Source organism: Pelophylax lessonae, assembly GCF_965119305.1.
Source record: "Pelophylax lessonae genome assembly, chromosome: 2".
Classification (NCBI taxonomy): domain Eukaryota; kingdom Metazoa; phylum Chordata; class Amphibia; order Anura; family Ranidae; genus Pelophylax; species Pelophylax lessonae.
Genome location: NC_138769.1, coordinates 45798415 through 45823795, shown reverse-complemented (window position 1 = coordinate 45823795; position 25381 = coordinate 45798415). Strand labels below are relative to the sequence as shown.

General features: G+C 45.9%; 1 protein-coding gene across 1 annotated transcript in view; it reads right to left on the bottom strand.

Moving 5' to 3' along the window:
* Positions 1-4766: 4766 nt before the first annotated feature.
* The window catches only part of TMPRSS2 (transmembrane serine protease 2), a 140259-nt gene continuing 119644 nt past the window's right edge, over positions 4767-25381 (bottom strand). The window contains exons 12-14 of the mRNA XM_082245768.1: positions 22285-22427; positions 9482-9634; positions 4767-5196 (exon numbers count right to left, since the gene is read on the bottom strand). Coding sequence (XP_082101894.1) covers positions 5185-5196; positions 9482-9634; positions 22285-22427 — 308 coding nt within the window. The 3' untranslated portion in view covers positions 4767-5184. The remainder of the gene's footprint in view (positions 5197-9481; positions 9635-22284; positions 22428-25381) is intronic.

Here is a 25381-nt window from a genome sequence, read left to right as displayed (position 1 = left end):
AAATTCCATACAAATTATTTAGCACCACAAAATTATACTTGGTTCTGTATTCTCTAAAAGGGGAGGTACTGGGAGATGGGTGGGGGTTGGAACCAAGGGACGGTGCTCAAAAGGTGGGTGGGGGCGGAGACAAGGGGTGACTCAGAAGGGGGGGGGGGGGAGTTCCTGCACCTATTCTCTGAGAAAAAGCCCTGAGAATATATAACACCCCCAAGGGGTGTGCTGGAGGATCTACTGATGCTGGGGGATCTATTGTCACTGGTGGGTGTTTTTTTGTGATGGTTGGTTGTTGCTGGTGGGGATCTATTGTTGCTGGGGGGGGGGTGTGGCTTTTATGTTGCTGATCAGGATCTACTGTTGAGGGAGAAGTCTAGTGTTGCTAGCTGCTGGAGGGTCTATTGATGCTGGCTGCTTGAAAATCTGTTGTTGTTGCTGGGGTTTCTTTTTTGTTGTGGGTGGTCCATTGTTGCTGAGGTGGGGTCTATTGTTGCTGGGGTAGAGTCCATTGTTGCTGGGGGGGGGGCGGTCTATTGTTGTGTGGGGGATCTATTGTTGCTGGCTGCCAGGGATATATTTTACTGCTTTTCTCGTTACCTTACATTCCATACAAATTATTTAGCACCACAAAATTATACTTGGTTCTGTATTCTCTAAAAGGGCGGTACTGGGAGGTAGAACCAAGGGACAGTGCTTGGAGGTGGGTGGGGGGCAGAGACAAGGGGAGACTGAGAAGGGGGAAGTTCCTGCACCTATTCCCTGAGAAAAAAAAGCCCTGAGAATATGTAACACCCCCATGGGGTATGGGGTGTGCTGGAGGATCTACTGTCACTGGTGCGTGTTTTTGTGTGAGGATCTATTGTTGCTGGGGGGCTTTTATGTTGCTGGTAGGGATCTACTGTTGGGGGAGAGGGCTATTGTTGCTAGCTGCTAGTGGGTCTATTGATGCTGGCTACTGGGAGATCGGTTGTTGCTGCTGGAGTGTATCTTCTGTTGCTGGGTGTGGTATTTTGTTGTGGTGGTCCATTGTAGCTGGGGTGGGGGTCTATTGTTGCTGGGGTAGAGTCCATTGCAGCTGGGGGGGGGTCTATTTTACTGCTTTTCTTGTTATCCTTAAAATGTCATACAAATTATTTAGCACCACAAAATTATACTTGGTTCTGTATTCTCTAAAAGGGGAGGTACTGGGAGGTGGGTAGGGGATGGAACCAAGGGACGGTGCTCAGAGGTGGGTTGTGGGTGGAGACAAGGGACAGTGCTCAGAGGTGGGTAGGTGGAGGAGACAAGGGATGGTGCTCAGAGGTGGGTAGAGGGTGGAGACAAGGGACGGTGCTCAAAGGTGGGTAGGGGGTGGAGACAAGGGACCGTGCTCAGGGGTGGAGACAAGGGACGGTGCTCAGAGGTGGGTATAGGGTGGAGACAAGGGATGGTGCTCAGAGGTGGGTAGGTGGAGGAGACAAGGGATGGTGCTCAGAGGTGGGTAGAGGGTGGAGACAAGGGACGGTGCTCAAAGGTGGGTAGGGGGTGGAGACAAGGGACCGTGCTCAGGGGTGGAGACAAGGGACGGTGCTCAGAGGTGGGTAGAGGGTGGATACAAGGGACAGTGCTCAGAGGTGGGTAGGTGGAGGAGACAAGGGATGGTGCTCAGAGGTGGGTAGAGGGTGGAGACAAGGGACGGTGCTCAAAGGTGGGTAGGGGGTGGAGACAAGGGACCGTGCTCAGGGGTGGAGACAAGGGACGGTGCTCAGAGGTGGGTAGAGGGTGCAGACAAGGGATGGTGCTCAGAGGTGGGTAGGGGGTGGAGACAAGGGACGGTGCTCAGAGGTGGGTATAGGGTGGAGACAAGGGACGGTGCTCAGAGGTGGGTAGGGGGTGGAGACAAGGGACGGTGCTCAGAGGTGGGTAGATGGTGGAGACAAGGGGTGACTCATAAGGGGGAAGTTCCTGCACCTATCCTCTGAGGAATAAAAGCCCTGGGAACACATAACATGTCCCCAAAGATGAACCTCTTCTTTAAACCAGGTCATAATTAGGTTCAGTTGGGGAATGTGAACACCTTAAACATATGTGTAACATGAAACATGGTTCAAAAGGTGAACTAAGCTTTTACATTTCAGGAAAGAGAAATACAAAATTTTGCCTGGAGTTCAGCTTTCAATGTTTTACCTGAATTGTTGAGCAGCTTCAGAACTTCCCCTAAATCCAGACTACAAAACTATAGAGATCCATCATTGTGAATAAAAGGTTAAACTAAAGTTTCATGGTAAAGAAGAAATAGTGCAAACTGTAAACAAAAGTGCAAAGACACGGTGTTGGTGTGGTTTCCCGACAGACTACGATTTTTATAGAATTACATATATATTAATAGAGTACCCGTGAGATTCCGAAGGGACGTTGGAAGTAGAATTATTGTTTTCTGAGCCCTTAAAATAAGGCCTCTACATTTCCCATTAGCAGAGTTGGGGAAGGAAGTGGATTAAGGTTGTGGTACGTTATGGTTCTGATTCCCTTATCTAGTCTCTCTCAAACTTTTTACCCCAGAGGAACCCTTGAAATAATTTTCAGGTCTCTAGGAACCCTGCTAAAATTACGTCACCTGGGAGAAGAAAGAATGCCACCCTTATGGTGGTTTTCAGTGAAGAATGCCACCCTTACAGTGGTGGTCCGAGCAGAATGCCACCCTTACAGAGGTGGTCCGAGCAGAATGCCACCCTTACAGTGGTGGTCCGAGCAGAATGCCGCCCTTACAGAGGTGGTCCGAGCAGAATGCCACACTTACAGTGGTGGTCCGAGCAGAATACTACCCTTACAGTGGTGGTCCGAGCAGAATGTCGCCCTTACAGTGGTGGTCAAAGCAGAATGCCGCCCTTACAGTGGTGGTCAAAGCAGAATGCCGCCCTTACAGTGGTGGTCAAAGCAGAATGCCGCCCTTACAGTGGTGGTCAAAGCAGAATGCCGCCCTTACAGTGGTGGTCAAAGCAGAATGCCGCCCTTACAGTGGTGGTCAAAGCAGAATGCCGCCCTTACAGTGGTGGTCAAAGCAGAATGCCGCCCTTACAGTGGTGGTCAAAGCAGAATGCCGCCCTTACAGTGGTGGTCAAAGCAGAATGCCGCCCTTATAGTGGTGGACAAAGAAGAAAGCCGCCTTTACAGCGGTAGTCAGAGAGAAATGCCACCCTTACAGCGGTGGTCAAAGAGAAATGCCACCCTTACAGTGGTGGTCAGAGAGAAATGCCACCCTTACAGCGGTGGTCAGAGAGAAATGCCACCCTTACCACGTGGTCAGAGAGAAATGCCACCCTTACTGCGGTGGTCAGAGGGAAATGCTGCGCTTATAATGGTGGGCAGAAAAGAATGCCACCCTTACATTGTTGGTCAGCCTTTCTTTGTAACTGCTAGAAAGATCATTGGTGCTATGCCTTGCGCTTTGTCGAGTGGCACTGGACCCAAAACTATCCAAGCACCATCAGATGGAAGGTCAATCAGGAACTCAAGGAACCCCTAGAAACCTCTTTAGGAACCCTAGGGTTTCTCAGAGCCCTGGATGAAAAAGGTTGAACCAAAATCTGATGGCTGAAACAACGACTTCAATCCATTTCCAAAACAGGTAGCCAACATCTACACATCTTCAGAACACCATCCTGTAATTGGGCATCAGGACAATGTAGATGAAATGTACTTGCACCCTCTCCCATAATCCTGCTTGGGTGGCCGAATTGGTGGTCTTTAAAAGGCCCATCCATTTTTGTGCTAGTCTATATAAAAGTGATATTTTAGGTTTCAGTGCTGGAATCTTAATAATCTCTTTTCCCAATAAATTTTCGGGGCAAGCTGTTCTCAGAAGTAGTTCTCACCGCCTCTAGGGTTTTTTGGTTTACATTATGGAGTCTGAACACACAACAGGTAGATGAGAACACCAAAAAGTCTCAGGTGGACAAGAACAGAGTCAGAAAATATGGCCAGGGGAACTCACTGTTGGAATATCAAACAGCCACAGGCATCATGAGCCATGGGCTGGCTCAGCCAACCAGGCTCCATCTACAAGTAAAATATTAGTTTTGATAAGACTGATTCTTTAATCAAGTATTGGATCCGGGTCTGTGCAAGCTGTGAATATTCGTGTTGCCTTTAACCTGGGATTGTAGGAGCAACTGAAGGAAAATGATCATTTGTATAATAGTTGTCCAAGTGTGATATTTAGACCCCGTTCACACTGGGGCGACGCTACTTGCCGGGGCCGGCACGGACTTCATATCACTGAAGTCAATGCAGGTCGCTCCAGGTCGCCCCAAAGAAGCTCCGGACCCTTTTTCTAAGTCGGAGCGACTTGTGTCGCTCCTATTAGAACGGGTCCACAGCTACTCTATGGCAGGCGACCTACGGCCGCCTGTCAGGCGACCAGCTCGCCTGACAGGTCGTCCCAGTGTGAACGGAGTCTTATATATTCCATCATTCTGAACACACGTTTTATCCATTGCATAAAACACACATGCACAAATAAAAAAAATAAAAAACATTTATTTTAAATCAAGGTTTTTATCTGAAAAACCCATCATTTCAGACTTTTATTATCTTCTCTGCCCAAATGCAAGGCTTGTTTCATTGTCTGGCCTAGTTATAGGGCACGGTCAATTTTTTTTTTTTTGGTATTTAATTTGCAGTATAGGGTATGGAATAAGCTTTCCGCTCTTTAAATCTCCTAAATTTAATATTTTTCCATATTGATTGCACAACCCTAAAGCAATCTCTACTAAGTAAACATCCTGAAAGTTTCTCAATAATTCTGCATTCCACTACATTCTGCCCCTATTACATTGAAGCTATTTGATTTAAAACACATTCTACTTAAGGCTCTTAACCACATCTGAAACAAAGATATTGCATATCACAGTATTTTACAGATATGTACAATAAGTAAAATTACACTAACAAAAAATAAAAAAAAAATTATAAAATATTTACAGACTGTCCACTAGTTGACGCTATGGCTAATGGCTTTGGCCTAATAAAATATACAGTACAATATAAGGCATTAGGTAGCTCTGAACACCTGTAAGGCTCATGAAATAGAGGCCAGGGACATTCTGAGAAAATGATAAAGTGCGCAGCGCTTTCTTCTTTTGGAATGTTCCCATCACTATGAAATTTACATTTAACTGAGAGGTAGATGCAGTCAGTCTAACGTCATCAGCTGTAGGTCTGAAAAATAAATAAAATGACACTTCCATTAATTCTCATGGCATTTATACTTTTAACAGCTTCCTTAAAATGAATTTCTATTTAATGGACACCCGTTATAGAGGAATGGGCAGAGTGATTACAACAAAATGGATTTCTCACAAGTGGAAAGCTTAAAATTTACTCACCGACCTGCTTAGGTGAAAATTACCTTCGGAAATAAATTTATTTTTTTTAAAAGGTTTTTTTTTTTTTTTTTAATTTTTTTTTTTTAATTAGGAAGGGGAGGAGGTATTTAGAATAGAGTCATTAATTTACTTTTCTGTTCTTTTTATTTGTGTGTGGGGGTTTTTTGTTTTCTTTTTGTGTATTTGAATATTATTGGTGTACTTCGGCTTTAAAATATAAAATTAGGGGCTATTTTTTGCCATAACAATAGGTCTGTAACCTTCAGGAGCCATTTGAAGCCTATGGCACCCTTAATCACTACAAAACCATCATAAATTCTCCTTGTCCCTTGACTCCAAGACGTTTCCCCAAAATTTTAAAAAATCTTATGTTTTTCACTGAACTTTCAGGGGGAAAAGCTCTCAATCTGATTCATCCTTTGTGTCAAAAGATTAATATACTGCTCAAAAGAATTAAAGGAACACTTGGAGTACAGCATCAAGTCAATTAAACTCCTGGGATATTGATCTGGTCAGCTAAGTAGCAGAGGGGGTTGTTATTCAGTTTCAACTGATTTGGTGTTAAATTAACAACAGGTGCACCAGATGGGCAACAATGAGACTACCTTCAAAACAGGAATGGTTTTACAGGTAGGAGGCCACTGACATTGTTTTTTGCTAGTTTTGTATTTGGCTAGGGTCGGTGTCACTACTGGTAGCATGAGGCAATACCTGAACCCTATAGAGGTTGCACAGGCAGTCCAACTCCTCCGGGATGGCACATCAATACGTGCCATTGCCAAAAGGTTTGCCGTGTCCCCCAGCACAGTCTTAAGAGCATGGAGGAGATTCCAGGAGACAGGCAGTTACTCTAGGAGAGCTGGACAGGGCCGTAGAAGGTTCTTAACCCATCAGCAGGACCGGTATCTGCTCCTTTGTGCAAGGAGGAACAGGTTGAGTGCTGCCAGAGCCCTACACAATGACCTCCAGAAGGCCGCTGATGTGAATGTCTCTGACCAACTAATCAGAAACAGACTTCATGAGGGTGGCCTGAGGGCCCAACGTCCTCTATTGGGCCCTGTGCTCACTGCCCTGCACTGTGGAGCTCGATTGGCATTTGCCATTGAACACCAGAATTGTCAGGTCCACCACGGGTACCCTGTGCTTTTCACAGATGAGAGCAGGTTCACCCTGAGCACAAGTGACAGATGTGAAAGGGTCTTGGAGAAGTCATGAAGAATGTTATGCTGCCTGTAACATCGTTCAGCAGGAATGGTTTGGTGGTGGGTCAGTGATGGTCTGGGGAGGCATATCCGGGGACGGACGCACAGACCTCTACAGGCTAGACAATGACACCCTGACTGCCATTCATTAGGTATCGGGATGAAATCTTTGGACCCATTGTCAGGCCATACGCTGGAGCAGTGGGTCCTGGGTTCCTCCTGGTGCACGACAATGCCCGGCCTCATGTGGTGAGAGTATGCAGCCAGTTCTTGGAGGATGAGGGCATTGATACCATTTAATGGCCCCCATGCTTGTTTGGCCTAAATCCAATAGAACACCTCTGGGACATTATGTTTGGGTCCATCCGACTCCACCAGGTTGCACCTCAGTCTGTTCAGGAGCTCAGTGATGCCCTGGTCCAGATCTGGGAGTAAATACCCCAGGACACCATCCGTCGTCCTAGTAGGAGCATGTCTCAACAATGTCAGGCATGCATACAAGCACGTGAGGGCCATACAAACTATTGAGTACCATTTGGAGTCGCTGCAATAAAATTTCAGCAAAATGGACTAGCCTGCTGCATCATTTTTTCACTTTGACTTTTGGGGTGTCTTTGAATTCAGCCCTCTGTAGGCTGATAATTTTCATTTCCATTAAAACAATGTGGAATCCTTTAGTTCCTAACACATTACCCAGTCCATATCAGTATAGATATCCAGCATGAGATTTTTCCCCATTGAGATATGATGTGTTTTCAAAGTGTTCCCTTAATTTTTTTGAGCAGTGTATGTGGCCTACCACTGTTGTCTTTTTGACAGTTCTAGTTGTCTGGCTGTTTGGATTTTTGTGGTGTACTGAAAAAAAAAAAAAAAAACCAAGCAGCCAGTGATTTTAGAACTCCTGATCTGCATACTAGCTCTGGATAAGAGCACTGAAGTTGGAAGGTCAGAAAGACAGCTGAGCTCGGAGTTGGAAGACAAAATTTGAAGATCTGGAATGTCAGCCTACATTTGTCTTTTGTGGCATATTTCCCAAAACGTGTTAAGAATAGGGTAAAAAAGGCTTCTTCCAATGTGTCTATGGCTTCTATTCCATTTTTTCCCCCACTTTTTTCATTGCTCTTATATTAATTATTCTGCATTAAAAAACGAATGTGCCTTTAAGGAGGAGTGGGCTCCCTCTAGACAAACCTGCCCTTAATCTATCCATTGCTATATGTGCTCCAATTCGGAGACTATCAAAACTATAGCGTTAGAACCACATTATACAGAGGAGCCTTGACATGGGCACCGCAATTAATCAAATTACTTGGTTTACAGGTTAGCTGGTAAGTGTGGTTGGAAAATGTTGTTTGTGAGGCATTTAGACTACTTGAAACATGGCAAGCAGGGACCTGAAACCTTATGTGAGGAGACAGGGTAAACATCTTAATTATGCAATGCTAGGGTAGATGGGACCAAAGCCTAGACCGTTACGGCAGGCGGGACCAAAGCCTAGACCGTCACGGCAGACGGGACCAAAGCCTAGACCGTCACGGCAGACGGGACCAAAGCCTAGACCGTCACGGCAGACGGGACCAAAGCCTGGACCGTCACGGCAGACGGGACCAAAGCCTGGACCGTCACGGCAGACGGGACCAAAGCCTGGACCGTCACGGCAGACGGGACCAAAGCCTGGACCGTCACGGCAGACGGGACCAAAGCCTGGACCGTCACGGCAGGCGGGACCAAAGCCTGGACCGTCACGGCAGGCGGGACCAAAGCCTGGACCGTCACGGCAGACGGGACCAAAGCCTGGACCGTCACGGCAGACGGGACCAAAGCCTGGACCGTCACGGCAGACGGGACCAAAGCCTGGACCGTCACGGCAGACGGGACCAAAGCCTGGACCGTCACGGCAGACGGGACCAAAGCCTGGACCTTCTCGGCAGACGGGACCAAAGCCTGGACCGTCACGGCAGACGGGACCAAAGCCTGGACCGACACGGCAGACGAGACCAAAGCATGGACCGACACGGCAGACGAGACCAAAGCCCGGACCGTCACGGCAGACGGGACCAAAGCCCAGACCGTCACGGCAGACGGGACCAAAGCCCAGACCGTCACGGCAGACGGGACCAAAGCCCAGACCGTCACGGCAGACGGGACCAAAGCCCAGACCGTCACGGCAGACGGGACCAAAGCCCAGACCGTCACAGCAGACGGGACCAAAGCCCAGACCGTCACGGCAGACGGGACCAAAGCCCAGACCGTCACGGCAGACGGGACCAAAGCCCAGACCGTCACGGCAGACGGGACCAAAGCCCAGACCGTCACGGCAGACGGGACCAAAGCCCAGACCGTCACGGCAGACGGGACCAAAGCCCAGACCGTCACGGCAGACGGGACCAAAGCCCAGACCGTCACGGCAGACGGGACCAAAGCCCAGACCGTCACGGCAGACGGGACCAAAGCCCAGACCGTCACGGCAGACAGGACCAAAGCCCGCACCGTCACGGCAGACGGGACCAAAGCCCGGACCGTTATGATAGACGGGGCCAGAACTTGGACCATCATGGTAGATAGTGTCAGAACCCGGAAATGAAGAAACCGTTTCTAGAACCTTAACTATTAGGGTAGGTGAATCCAAAATCTAGATCACTATGGGCAGAATCAAAACCTAGAGTATTATAGAAAGCACAAAGCAAAGCTAGGAGAATGTATTACCTACAAAATTACAGTGGAAAGGAGAGGAGCCTGAAGCATCACACAAGGCTCGACAGATCCCAAAATATTATGAGTAAGATTATTATAAGAACCTGCCAATTTGCCAGATAGTCGCACCGCCCAAAGACTGTTTTAGGCAGGTTGAACACACAGTAGTTTGTCTTGTGGTTCAGAACAATATAGCCAGAAGGAACCTGAATTTTACCGTACCTGCATCTGTAAATAGATCCAGTCCAGAAACACTGTTACATTGGCGTAGACTCCGGGCTTATTAATTTTGGCACAGCCTGTTCCCCAGCTTGTGTCTCCGACAAGCCACCACAATGAGTTTGTTCTAGTGACCAAGGGACCACCACTGTCTCCCTGTGCAAATTGAAAAAAAAATGGATTAAAGGAAGAGCTTTGCATATATAATATATTACTGCCAAAACTAATATCTGAAATTCTATTTAAAGTGGAACTTTCAATCAGCACAGTAAGATCGGACTTATGTAAACCCTAACAATGGACTTCTCCTATTTTTTTCCTTTTTGTTATTTTAAATATACAATTGAAAGCATTTTTTTAGAACGGTTTTCAAAAAAACAAAAAAAACAACCTGTTGGATCTTGCCAAAAATCTTGTGAACATTTTACTGTCCGTGATCTCTGCCTCTACTGACTTAGCAATTTACCCAGCTCTCGCTATGGACTACAAAACCCATAGACACACCTCCCAACTTTTTGAGGTGGGAACGAGGGACACCTATTAGCAAAAGTATGTAGGCATAGGACACACCCACTGCCACGCCCTTTTAACCACTTTCAGACCGGAGGATTTTGCTGCTTAATAACCAGGCCCTATTTTGCGATTCGGCACTGCGTGAATTTAACGGACAATTGCGCGGTCATGCCACGCTGTACATAAACAAAATGGATGTCCTTTTTTTCCCACAAATTGAGCTTTCTTTTGGTGGTATTTGATCACATGTGCGATTTTTATTTTTTGCGCTATAAACAAAAAAAAGAAAAAAGAGCGACAATTTTGAAAAAAAAAAAAAAAACCACAATATTTTTCACATTCTTTTATATGAAATTCTAAAAAAAAAAAATAAAATAAAAAAAAAAAAAAAAAAAGGTAAAAGAGTACATCTGCGGCGGCTAGTCGGCAAGCGGTTAAAGAAGAATTTTACAAAAAATAAATAAATAAATCATTAGTTAAACCCACTACGAACACAGGGACTTTGTTCTAAATCAGGGACAGTTGGGAGCTATGCATATGAACTCCCCCTATGTTTTAGAGGCAAGGGGAGACGTTCTGCAGTCCTTTCCTATGGTGACATTGCTCCTCCTTAGATATGGTACAGCGAGTCAGAGTGGTTACCCTAGAAAAGAAAGTGTATTACTAGCAGGAACACTAGGTTAAAGAGGAATTTCTGCTTTTCCTCCTTCTGCACCCCCCCCCCCCCACCACACATTTTTTCAGGGAGCGGGTACCTAGTTTTGACATGTACCCGCTCCCTCCTCTGCTTAGATTACCAGGGTGATCTAAGGGGAAATTAGTACCCCCCACCTGCAACCTCCTGGGCAGAGATGTATAGTAACTAAGTAGAAATACTTCACTACTGTACTTAAGTACCGAAAGGCGGTATCTGTACTTTCCTAGAGTAGAATCTTTTTCTCCTACTTCCACTTTTACTTCACTACATTTTTTCAATGATTTCAATACTTCTACTCCGATTTTTTTTTTTTGTGCTGCATAGTTACTCGTTACTATTATAAAAATTACCACTGCCAGAACAGTAGATGTCAGGTTTCATGAAGCTCAAAACATGTGTATTATCAGCGCATACGAAAATAAATGCTACTGTATGTATAAATAAAAGCTGCATTTGAAATAATAAAAAACAATATGATGTTCAAACTTTTGGCTTCTTTCTTTAATAACTACATAACACAGTACTTGTACTTTTACTTTCAGTACTTGAGTAGCAATTTTTTTAAAAAAACTACTTGCAATACTTAAGTACAAAAAATGAATACTTTAGTACTTCTACTCAAGTCACTTTTTGATCGAGCACTTCCACTTCTACTCAAGTATGGGTTTCGAGTACTTTATACAACTCTACTCCTGGGATATGTCACAAGTCCCAGGAGGCTGTGGGTCCATTCAGAAAGCACAATGCGACTCGTGCATGCGTGGTGGGGAGTCGGCTGTGAGACAGTAGGAAGTCACAGCCGGCTTCCCACACTCAAGATGACAGCGCCGGGGACCCGAAGACCAGCAAAGAACTTGCCTGGATAATGACAGTGCTGGATCCCTAGTCTGGCGAGTACCTTATATGTTAAAAGTCAGCAGCCACAGTATTTGTACCCGCTGACTTTGAATTTTTCTGCAAACAACTGGAGTTCCTCTTTAAAAAAAAGGAAAAAATGCTTAAAAGAAAGATAATACAGCCACCACATTTCATTACTTGTAAGCTTAAATATATCACATTTTCTTTCTTGGATTTACATACACGTTAAAAGGCATAGACCATGTTTCATGGATATGGACACATTCCTTCCCCCCTAATTCAACCTGCCCTCTGTGGCTGTGCATAGCTCTGCCCATACAGCTGCATCATCCATTCACAGGAACTGTGAATAGCAAGAAATCAAGTCTTATCTGCAAAGACATCAGATTGCACTGGCCATACGTCCCAACCATAGGCGGCTCTCTAATTAGGCAAATTAGGCGGTCGCCTAAGGCCTCGCACCTACAGGGGCCTTGTGGCCAGTGGCGGAGCGACAACATTTAGAAGGGCACAGTCAGGGAAATCTCCCAAGTAAATGATTGTAAGTTGCAGCAGTGTGCAGTCCCTTCACTGCGGCTGCCAGGTGTCTGTTGTCCGCTGACACTTACCCGCGTTCTCTGCCTGGGGATTGGCCGTCTGATCATGTAATCCTAAGATGCGGAGGAATCAGTGGGCGTGTGCCTGCATCAGTAGGAAGTGACTGCCCGGTCAGCTCACTCTGCTATCATCGGTTGATGCTCTGAGGAGAGCTGTGCCCTGGCCCGGGAACATAAAGGTAACCAGGCCCGACTTGTCACTCTGCAGGCTGGTCATAGATTTGTGGTGTCTACTACGCAAAGGGGGTGAGTAGCCCCAGGGAAGTTGGAAGAGTCTTAGAATGGTTGGTGGAGGAGGAGGAGGAGAAGAAGAAGGCCCTGGGTGGCTGGGGGAGGAGAGGGTGGCTGGAAGAGAAGGAGAGGGTCCCTGGGTGGCTAGGGGAAAAAGAGAGGGCCCCTGGGTGGCTAGGGGGAAAGGAGAGGGCCCCTGGGTGGCTAGGGGGAAAGGAGAGGGCCCCTGGGTGGCTAGGGGGAAAGGAGAGGGCCCCTGGGTGGCTAGGGGGAAAGGAGAGGGCCCCTGGGTGGCTAGGGGGAAAGGAGAGGGCCCCTGGGTGGCTAGGGGGAAAGGAGAGGGCCCCTGGGTGACTAGGGGAAAAGGAGAGGGCCCCTGGGTGGCTAGGGGAAGTGGAGTGGGCCCCTGGGTGGCTGAAGGAGAGGGCACCAGGGTGGCTGAAGGAGAGGGCACCAGGGTGGCTAAAGGAGGAGAGGGCCCCTGGGTGGCTGAGGGAGAAGGAAAGGGCCCCTGGGTGGCTGAGGGAGAAGGAAAGGGCCCCTGGGTGGCTGAGGGAGAAGGAAAGGGCCCCTGGGTGGATGAGGGAGGAGGAGATGGCTCCTGGGTGGATGAGGGAGGAGGAGATGGCCCCTGGGTGGCTGGGGGAGAAGGAGATGGCCCCTGGGTGGCTGGGGGAGAAGGAGATGGCTCCTGGGGGGCTGGGGAAGAAGGAGAAGGACCCTGGGTGGCTGGGGGAGAAGGACAGGTCCCCCGGGTTGCTGGAGGAGAAGGAGAGGGCCCCTGGGTGGCTGGGGGAGAAGGACAGGTCCCCCGGGTTGCTGGAGGAGAAGGAGAGGGAACCTGGGTGGCTGGAGGAGAAGAAGGAGAGGGAACCTGGGTGGCTGAAGGGGAAGAAGGAGAGGGACCCTGGGTGGCTGAAGGGGAAGAAGGAGAGGGACCCTGGGTGGCTGAAGGGGAAGAAGGAGAGGGACCCTGGGTGGCTGGAGGAGAAGGAGAGGGACCCTGGGTGGCTGGAGGAGAAGAAGGCGGCCCCTGGGTGGCTGGAGGAAAAGGGGAGGGCCCCCTGTGTGGCTGGGGAAGAAGAAGAGGGCCCCTGGGTGGTTGGGGGAGAAGGACAGGGCCCCTGGGTGGTTGGGGGAGAAGGACAGGGCCCCTGGGTGGCTGGGGGAGAAGGACAGGGCCCCTGGGTGGCTGGGGAAGAAGGACAGGGCCCCTGGGTGGCTGGAGGAGAAGGAGAGGGACCCTGGGTGGCTGGGGGAGAAGGAGATGGCCCCTGGGTGGCTGGGGGAGAAGGAGATGGCCCCTGGGTGGCTGGGGGAGAAGGAGAGGGACCCTGGGTGGCTGGAGGAGAAGGAGAGGGACCCTGGGTGGCTGGAGGAGAAGAAGGAGAGGGACCCTGGGTGGCTGGAGGAGAAGAAGGAGAGGGACCCTGGGTGGCTGGAGGAGAAGAAGGAGAGGGACCCTGGGTGGCTGAAGGGGAAGAAGGAGAGGGACCCTGGGTGGCTGGCGGAGAAGGAGAGGGACCCTGGGTGGCTGGAGGAGAAGGCCCCTGGGTGGCTGGAGGAAAAGGAGAGGGCCCCCTGGGTGGCTGGGGAAGAAGAAGAGAGCCCCTGGGTGGTTGGGGGAGAAGGAGAGGGCCCCTGGGTGGCTGGGGGAGGAGGAGAGGCCCCCCCGTGATGCCAGGGTCAATTGCCAGGGAAGAGAGTGGAGCTGAGTCAGTCCTGCATATCTGACATCAAAGCCAAACATGGTGGAGCTGGAGCCCTTTGCCCTACACAATGACAGCAACCGAGGTGGAAGGTGAGGGGTAGCGGGGCTGTGAAATTTTATAGCATATGGACTCTGTACATTATTGGTAGTTTTGGTTGGAGTTGTCCTTTAGATGTTTAACTGTTGTCTCCCCCCCAGCTATGAGGGACTGAGGAATGACAGCCCACCATGCTGGGACTTATAGTGCCCTAGAATGTGGAGGACTGAGGAATCCTCAGTCCCTCACAGAGGGCACTACAAGTTCCAGAATAGCAGGCTGCCATGCCTTAGTCCCGATAGAGGGCACTACAAGTCTTAGCATAGCAGGCAGTAGTTCCTCAGTCCCCTACAGAGAGCAGTACAACTCCAAGCATAGCAGGCTTCCATTCCTCAGGGAGGAATGGCAGTGCACTATACTGGAATTTACAGTGCCCTCTGTGTGGACTCAGGTATGGCAGCCTTCTGCAGTGGGACTTGTCGTGCCCTAGACTATGGCGGACTGAGGAAGGGAAGTGTAAGGGGGTCTCTGGAAACTGTGATGCAAGGGGGAGCTTTGTTGACCACAGAGTCCCCCTTTACATCAGAGTCTCCAGCATTCCACCTTAAATTGGGGTTCCCAGAACTCCCCTTACTTCAGAGTCCCCAACATTCCTCCTAAATCAGGGTTCCCAGAACTCCTCCTACATCAGAGTCTTCAGAGTTCCCTCTTACAGTGCAAGGGGGAAATTCTGGAGACTCTGATGTAAAGGGGGCTCTATGAAATTTGATTTAAGAGGGGGACTCTAATGTAAAGAGGAATTCTGTGGACTCTGATGTAAGGAGGGACTCAGGGAATCATGACCTATAGGGAAATGCTGGGGACTGTGATGTAAGAGCAGACATATATACATATTATATATATATATATATATATATATATATATATATATATATATATATATATACACAAACATACCCAATGTTTAATGATCTTTGATTAAAGAAGAATCGGTTAGAGAAAATTCTAAAAACTGTGAGTTCATAGTACAAAGGTTAAGGCTCTTAACATATGCAATTTATACAGTTAATTTTTATCGCTTGAATTATTTTTCCCATTATAGGTGTGAGTGGGGCCTCATGTCCAAGTTTTGCCTTAGGCCTCACAAAGCCTAGAGCCGCCTCTGGACTCCCAACTGTTTTATTTTAGATGGGAATGACGGACACCTATCAGCAAAAGTATGTAGTCATAGGACACACCCCCTGCCATGCCCCTTAACCACTTCTACCGCAAGGTTTTACCCCCTTAACCACTTTGACGCTGCTCACTAGAGCTGTACTGCGGCAAAGTGGCTCGATAACGTCTGGCGACGTAGACCTACGTCGCCAGACATTCCCCTCTCTCAGCGGCGCGAGGCTCGCTCCCGCTGTATTCAGTCACAGTGGGAGTCGGGCCAGGGGAGGAGCGGCGGCGATCGCTGCTTGTGTAATCTCCTAAGTGACAGGCAGGATCAGATTGCAGGGTTCAGCATAGCTAAACCTGCGATCTGTCCCTGTGTCACACAGTCCCCTCCCCCCACACACGTCAGTAAGCACCAGGCATACATTAACCCCTTGATCACCAATAAAAATTAACCCCTTCCCTGCCAGTGTCATTTTTACAGTAACAGTGCATATTTATAGCACTGATTACTCTAGTAATGTCACTGGTACCCCCAAAAGTGTCAAAAATGTCAGTCAACGGTCCGATCTGTCCACCGCAATGTCGCAGTCCCGCAGAAAAAAAAGCAGATGGCCGCCATTACTCGTTAAAAAAAAAAAACACCAAAAACGACAGAAATCTTTCCCTTAGTTAGTAAACGCAATAACTTTTGCGGAAACCAATCAAAATACGCTTATTGCGATTTTTGTTTACCAAAAATATGTAGAAGAAAAAAAATTGGCCTAAAATGATAAAAAATGTAGATTTTTACATTTTTTTGGGAGGGAATTTCATATAAAAAAATTTGAAAAATATTGTTATTTTTTCAAAATTGTCACTTTGTTTATAGCGCAAAAAGTAAAAATCGCAGAGGTGATCAAATACCACCAAAAGAAAGCTCTATTTGTGGGAAAAAAAGGACATAAATGTAGTTTGGGTATGGCGTTGCATGACCGCGCAATTGTCAGTTAAAGTCGCACAGTGCCGAATCGCAAAAAGTGGCCCAGACGTAAGACAGCAAAATCCTCCGGTGGTAAAGTGGTTAATAACCAGGCCATTGTTTTGCAATACAGCACTGCGTTCCTTTAACTGACAACTGTGCAGTCGTGCGATGCTGCACCCAAATAAAATTGATGTCCTTTTATTTTTTTGCGCTGAAAAAAAAAAAAAAACTAACAATTTTGAAAAATAATATATATTTTTTACTTTCTGCTATGAAACCTATCCAATAAAAAAAAAAATGTAAAAAAATAAAATTAATTATTATTATTAATTTGTTTGCGCAAAAGTTATTGCTTCTACAAACTAGGGCAGGGATATGCAAACTGCGGCCCTCCAGCTGTTGCAAAACTACAAATCCCATCATGCCTCTGCCTCTGGGTGTCATGATTGTGGCTGTCAGAGTCTTGCTATGCCTCATGGGACTTGTAGTTATGCAACATCTGGAGGGCCACAGTTTGCATATCCCTGAACTTGGGGATAGATTTATGGCATTTTTATTTACTTTTTTTACTAGTAATGGCGGCGATCAGCAATTTTTAGCGGGGCAGACATTGTGGTGGACAGATCAGACACTTAACTGACACTTTTGGGGGGACCAGTGACATTACTACAGTAATCAGTGCTAAAAATATGCACTGTTACTATAATAATGACACTGGCAGGGAAGGGGTTACCACCAGGGGTGATCAAAGGGGGCACTGATGGGAAGCACAGACGGGCATCACTGATGGGCACAGATTGGCAGCACTGGTGTGCACGAATAAGCTGCACTAATGGGCACTGATGAGCAAGCACTTATATGCACCACTGATGGGCAATAATAGACGGCACAAATAGGCAACACTGATGGGGGCACTGATAAGCAGTACCGACTGGCCATTACTGATGGGCCCATGTTGGCAGCACTGGTGGGCACTGTTGGGGCTGCACTGATGATCAGTGCCCTGATTATCTGTACAAATCTCCCCTGTGAGGAAATGCAGATGATTGGCTCTCCTCTCCTCACACGCTGTCAGTGTGAGGTGAGGAAAGCCGATAACCGGCATTTGCTTGTTTACATGTAATCAGCTGTGATTGGCTCACATGGGTAAACAGCCTCGTCATTGACTCTTCACTTTTGCCTCGTACACACGCATCGATTATTGGCCGGGAATTTTCGGCCAACGTCCAATCGGCCGATTTTCGGCTTGTTAGTATGATGCTTCCGACAACAGTTTCCGACTTTTCGGCCAAAAAAAATCTGGTGTGCAGGCTATAAAATGTTTGTTGGCCGTCAACACAACGGCCGATTTTCCGTCAGTCAGTACAGATTTCGGCAGACAAAAATCTGATGAGCAAGACTGGGCATGCTCAGAGAAGAAAAAACACACGGAAAGTAAACCAGCACATGACATCACTTCTGAAGTAGATTTTTGTTGGCCGAGAAAATTCGTGTGCAGTCTAGGCACATTCCAACCAACAAAACACCACTCTGGACAAAAGTCGGACGATCGGTCGGCCGATAATCGTTGCGTGTGTACGGGGCATAAGATTGGGGTTGTGCCTTGTCCCAGGGACACAGCGCGCCGTCCCCTTCGCCCAAGCATGGTGATACTTAATGTGAGAGCCACCCCACCGCCATCTTTAGTCTAAAAGGTGGGCGGGAGGAGTTTAAACCCTTTAATTGCTGCATCAATTCGCCACAACCCCATGCATTGCATGCAGTTGCAGGCCATTTGCGGCGCTTCCTTATTTACTTGCTTGGGTCACAAGCAGCGGCGATACTGCCTGCTGAACATAACAGGAGCAATAGTTTTTGTTAGGCGTGTGAAGCAAAGCATCACAACCACGGCCCCATATGAACTCCACGTTTCCTTTGCTATTTGCAGTGCAGAAATTTAAAAAACAAAAACAGTAATATAGGTCAGACTCGTTTGCATAAGATTTGCCCTTAAAAAACCAAGTCTACCTGCTTTATTAAATCCCCACCATTATACCTAATCCTGGAACAGCTAAAATACACGTTGCACAACCTTCAGATCAATGTACAGCAGAGAAGCTCTAATCCTGAAGTCTGTTGTGCAAGGAGATGGCTCCCTGCCAACACATTCATCCACATGCAGTAACAGAACTAGAAAAGTAGTAATGAGAAGTTTCATGGTGATCATTTCCAGGAAAGTGCTGGTGCAATGAGGCCAATGCACAAGAGGCTGAGAATTAAAATTATATTGTGTGTGTGTATATATTATATATATATACACATACATACACACACACAGTGCCTTGCGAAAGTATTCGGCCCTCTTGAACTTTGCGACCTTTTGCCACATTTCAGGCTTCAAACATAAAGATATAAAACTAATTTTTTGTGAAGAATCAACAACAAGTGGGACACAATCATGAAGTGGAACAAAATTTATTGGATATTTCAAACTTTGTTAACAAAAAAAAAAATTAAAAATTGGGCGTACAAAATTATTCAGCCCCTTTACTTTCAGTGCAGCAAACTCTTTCCAGAAGTTCAGTGAGGATCTCTGAATGATCCAATGTTGACCTAAATGACTAATGATGATAAATAGAATCCACCTGTGTGTAATCAAGTCTCCATATAAATGCACCTGCACTGTGATAGTCTCAGAGGTCAGTTTAAAGCGCAGAGAGCATCATGAAGAACAAGGAACACACCAGGCAGGTCCGAGATACTGTTGTGGAGAAGTTTAAAGCCGGATTTGGATACAAAAAGATTTCCCAAGCTTTAAACATCCCAAGGAGCACTGTGCAAGCGATAATATTGAAATGGAAGGAGTAACAGACCACTGCAAATCTACGAAGACCTGGCCGTCCCTCTAAACTTTCAGCTCATACAAGGAGAAGACTGATCAGAGATGCAGCCAAGAGGCCCATGATCACTCTGGATGAACTGCAGAGATCTACAGCTGAGGTGGGAGACTCTGTCCATAGGACAACAATCAGTCGTATACTGCACAAATCTGGCCTTTATGGAAGAGTGGCAAGAAGAAAGCCATTTCTTAAAGATATCCATAAAAAGTGTCGTTTAATGTTTGCCACAAGCCACCTGGGAGACACCAAACATGTGGAAGAAGGTGCTCTGGTCAGATGATTCCAAAATCAAACTTTTTGGCAACAATGCAAAACGTTATGTTGGCGTAAAAGCAACACAGCTCATCATCCTGAACACACCATCCCCACTGTCAAACATGGTGGTGGCAGCATCATGGTTTGGGCCTGCTTTTCTTCAGCAGGGACAGGGAAGATGGTTAAAATTGATGGGAAGATGGATGGAGCCAAATACAGGATCATTCTGGAAGAAAACCTGATGGAGTCTGCAAAAGACCTGAGACTGGGACGGAGATTTGTCTTCCAACAACACAATGATCCAAAACATAAAGCACAATCTACAATGGAATGGTTAACAAATAAACATATCCAGGTGTCAGAATGGCCAAGTCAAAGTCCAGACCTGAATCCAATCGAGAATCTGTGGAAAGAACTGAAAACTTCTGTTCACAAACGCTCTCCATCCAACCTCACTGAGCTTGAGCTGTTTTGCAAGGAGGAATGGGCAAAAATTTCAGTCTCTCGATGTGCAAAACTGATAGAGACATACCCCAAGCGACTTACAGCTGTAATCGCAGCAAAAGGTGGCGCTACAAAGTATTAACTTAAGGGGGCTGAATAATTTTGCACGCCCAATTTTTCAGTTTTTTTATTTGTTAAAAAAAAGTTTGAAATATCCAATAAATTTCGTTCCACTTCATGATTGTGTTCTACTTGTTGATTCCTCACAAAAAATTACAGTTTTATATCTTTATGTTTGAAGCCTAAAATGTGGCAAAAGGTCGCAAAGTTCAAGGGGGCCGAATACTTTCGCAAGGCACTGTAATATATATATATATATATATATATATATATATATATATCTCTTGGGAATTGACTTTAATTTTTCAACCATGTGAAATTATGTGAAAGTATCTGCGCATGTTGGGGTATTTAATGTGAACAGAAATCTTCTTTTCACATGACTGGACAGTTGAAGTGAATATTCACACAAATTTCTTTAGGTGGAGGTGGTTCAATGGCAAAGCAGGGATACCACTGGAAATTGAAGACCCCAAATCTGCACCTTGTGACCCAATGCAACTTGGTGTGCTGCTCAGGATCTTTTGAAGCGGGGTGTGGATAAATCTTTGAGCATCCGCCACTGGGAGTGCTGGGGAGGGAAGGAGCTTGTCCCATCTCCTGCTATGGCTTGTACAAAAGAAAAGGAACCCTGTAGCCACACATCCATGTAGTCCCTAGGATCGGTGGCAACCTCAGCCTGGACTCCAGCCAGGCTATGCCCCCAATACATTCTGCTCTGCCCCCATTTCCCCATGACCAAGCTCCAAGGGGAAACTAATAGATCTTCTGTGTATTACCCACACTTGTCTAGACTCTTATAATTTGGAGTCTAGATCTCTGGTAAGCAAGCATTTATATACAGTTCATGGTGGAGGTGCGCCTGGGTGAAATCTCTGCAAAATATCCGTTCACTCACATTGGATATTCATACAAGAGACTGTGTGTGATTGTTTAGCGTGGCAATTTAGGTTACTTTTGGTTTGATCACAAACTGTCTGTGTTGTTGCCAGCAGCTTATACTCACTTTTTTAAATTTAGTTTGGAACTTTCTGTCTGAGCAATAATTCCCTTTATATATATATAGGTATCATGTGATGTCATTTACTTTCCTTCCACATGATAGCACTGGTGGTTTTCAATAGGCTGCTCATGCACAGAGCTGTCACATGAAGGTCCCCAGCCATGTGTAGGCTCCAAGGCACGGCTACACAAAGCTTTCCCTCATTGCTTTCAGCAGCTAAATACTACAAGAAGTGGAACAAAAGAAAGGCGAGAATGTGCTCCTTGTGAGGGCAGCAGATAAGTTAGGGTCCTTTTACACGAATGATCCGATCAGATCCGCCTTTCAGTTTTTTAGGCGGATCTGATCGGATCCTCCATGCATCCCTATGGGGCAGCGGATGTCAGCGGAGACATGTCCGCTGCCATTCGCATCCGATCCTGTCCGTGAAATCCGGATGGATGGAAACCCCATTTTTCATCGGTCCAGGTGATTGGATTGGATGAGAACGGACAGGCGGTCCGCTTTCATCCGATTCCCCATAGAGAGCAGCGGGGATCTGACACCTCCCTCTCCGCACACAGAGCGGAGATGGAGCCGTCATCCGCCAGCTCAGCGGGGATCGGCTGGTCCATTGATTACTTGGCTGGATGATCCTTGAGGAAAACTATCTGATCCTGGCATTTCATTTATGATCAAAGGCTTCTTTGACCCCTTATAATTTAGGGGTCCACCCTATCTGGTAAGCAGCCTATATCACTGGGTGACCCTGGTTTTGGTGGAGGCTACACTATCAGAAGAAGCACTTATATAGGACTTTCCAGCCTGTATTATTCATTTTGGACTGTCTGCTGTGGTTTCGTTGGGGATGAATTTTTTACAGATCAAATTTGCCACTGTATTTGTTTTGAGTTTATGTTGGTGGATTATTTATAACATATTATCAATTTTACACTAATTGGGTTAAGGATAACCCATCTATTCACCCATTTTGGTACTGCACAGTTGCTTATTTATTCACAATTTATACTCACAATTTTGGTTGAGCGCAACTATTATATTTTAGTATATAATTTTGTCAATTATTACATTTTCACGTTCACGTTGGAGCTCCAACAATATTACTCTTATTTATTACAAATTTTTATTTGTTGTTTTTTAATTTTACATCACTTTATATCACGGTCCTTTGCGCGGGATTGGTGGTGCTTAATACCATTTTTTTCATCAATATCGCTCAGCGTATGGCCCTGCTGGCTATCAATTGACTTTTATTGAAGGAGCTTGCTAGAAAAGTTTCAGCCAAATTGCAGCGGCATCCTACTGAGCCAAACACTAAAGACATACAAACACTCTTATACCTGGCAAGAATCGGTCCCCCCGGAGAGGAATCCCGCACATATCATGGCGTCGCTGATGGCTCCATTGTAAACAGAAGGCTTATTGCAGGTTTTGGAGTCAATTAAGGGCACGTTAGCTGCCATCAGGTTAGTGGAAGTGGTGCCTGTGTGGGTATAAGAACATTACAAGGTCATTTGTGAACTATATCTTTGTCCTGCATGCAATACTGTGGCAGCTTTAGAAGAACGAGGGTGGTAGTCAATCCATTTAACCTTTTGAAGACCAGGCCTTTTTCTGACATTTGTTGCTTACAAGTTAAAATCAGTATTTTTTGCTATAAAATTACTTCGAATTCCCAAACATTGCAACATCGCATTTAGTTGCTTCATCGGGACCTAGATAGCTTGGCAGCACAGATAATTGTCCTAAATAACAAAAAAATACTGTTAGAGCTCCAATAGTGATGGCTGGATAGCAGCTTCTGTAAAAGTGTCAAGTGATTCTGTGGATATTGTATATGATTCCTATACTGGAATCATTGAAGTATGGTCCTATGTAGAGTCAAACAAAGTATGATTATAAGTAGGGATGATTGAACGGTTCGGGTCGACCATTGGTTCGACCCGAACATTGACTGTTCGAAATTCGGCCGAATTCCGAACTTTTTGCTGAAAAAGTTCGGAATTCGGCAACCAGAACCTACCAAAATGCAATGGGACAGGAACTGGGCTTAAAAAGCCTGTGATTGGACCAGAACCATCAGTAAAAGCCAATTGAGGGGGCAGGAGGATGCTAGGAATGTGATTGGAGTGACTAGGGGGTCCAGAGGCCAATCAGTAGTGAATACGCCCCCCAGTATACAAGATAGCCCCGCCAAATCTCTAGCATTGTAATACAGGGATGTGGAAGAGAGTGGAAGCAGTTCCGTTACTCCTGCTTCAAAAGTGTCATTTAGCAATTATTAGTGTGAGGAAAGGGATATCTAGTGTAGTTAGGGTACTATTTTCCACTATAGTTAGACTTCATAATCTAGTTTCTGTAGGGAAAGTGTTAAGTGTCAGGGTGACTGTAGTGTAGGGTAGGGTTAACTGACTGACTGCTATGGCAGGGTGACCAAACCCTTCCATGTCAGGGTGACCGCCATAGAAAAAAGATGGTTTGTATTAGAATTGCAGTAGAGCAGGATAGTAGCTTCGCTACTTTCACACCTTGCCGTTTTTGTTGCAGGCGTTTATTGGGCTTTTTTGTGGACGTCTTTGGAGGCAGGCATGACATCTGAACCTCTTGTGTAGGGGTATATATACACACACACACACACACACATGTATGTATATATACACATACACATATATAGGTGTGAAAGTAGCAGAACCCTATGCCTGCGCTAATGAAATTATTTTCAGGCATAGGGCTTCGCTCCTATCACACCTATATGTGTGTATGTATATAAATACATATATGTGTGTGTGTGTGTGTGTGTGTGTGTGTGTGTGTGTGTGTGTGTGTGTATATATACCCCTATACAGAAGTTCAGATGTTATGCCTGCCTCCAAAGACGCCCAAAAAAATGCCTGCAACAAAAACACCCAGGTGTGTTGTTGCAGGCGTTTTTTTTTGGGCATTTTTTGGGTGTCTTTGGAGGCAGGCATAACATCTGAACTACTGTATAGGGGTATATATATATATATATATATATATATATATATATATATATATATATATATATATATATACACACACACACACATATATGTATTTATACACATACACACATATAGGTGTGATAGGAGCGAAGCCCTATGCCTGCAAATAATTTCATTAGCGCAGGCATAGGGTTCTGCTACTTTCACACCTATATATGTGTATGTGTATAAATACATATATGTGTGTGTGTGTATATACCCCTACACAGAAGTTCAGATGTTATGCCTGCCTCCAAAGATGCCCAAAAAATGCCCAAAAAAACGCCTGCAACAAAAAAGCCCAGGTGTGTTGTTGCAGGCTTTTGGGCATTTTTTGGGCGTCTTTGGAGGCAGGCATAACATCTGAACTTCTGTATAGGGGTATATATACACACACACACACTTATATGTATTTATACACATACACACATATAGGTGTGATAGGAGCGGAGCCCTATGCCTGCAAATTATTTCAGTAGCGCAGGCATAGGGTTCTGCTACTTTCACACCTATATATGTGTATGTGTATATATACATACGTGTGTGTGTATATATATACCCCTACACAGAAGTTCAGGTGTCATGCCTGCCTCCAAAGACGTCCACAAAAAAGCCCAATAAACGCCTGCAACAAAAAACGCCCTGTGTGAAAATAGCGGAGCCACTATCCTGCTCTACTGCAATTCTAATAGAAACAATCTTTTTTTTTTTCTGGTTCTGGACATGCTACAGAGCTGAAATTCACAGGTACACTTTTTAGACCCCCCAGACACTATATCCAAAGAAATCTCATTTTTTTTTTTTCAATAATTGGCTCTATCAAAAATAAAAAATTTTAAGAACTTTTTTTTGTGTGATTAATAGTCCCTGGGGCATGACCCGGAACCCTAGGCACTTTTTATTGGCATTTATTGGGTTTTAGGGCTTCAAAATGGTGTTTTTTGATTACCGAAGTTCGGGTCCCATTGATTTCAATGGGGTTCTGAAATCCGGGCCAAACTTTCGGGAAGTTCGGGTGTTCTGGTCGAACCAAACTTTTCAAAAGTTCGATCATCCCTAATTATAAGATCAACAAGCCACTTCTCCAACATCCCACAGGACTATATATGTATCTACTTGCTAGCTATTATCCACTTACTTGGTATTAGCTTTGTATAAATTAAGCTAAATGGGACCAACCGACCCACCGTAATATAGAATACAATCCTCCCGATGGTATCAACTCAACCTGTAGGGCCATTATATAGAATGTTGTATCAATATATTCATTAAAGGCTGCAGATTAAAACTTTTCACCGATGCCGGGAAGAGGAAAAGGTAGACCGACCGAGGATCAAGGAAACGTCACACATCGGTTGTTACTAATGGTGGTGGTGGTAAGAAGAGAGCGAAATGCACATATTAACTCTGATTCTGACACAAGTGGTCATTATGT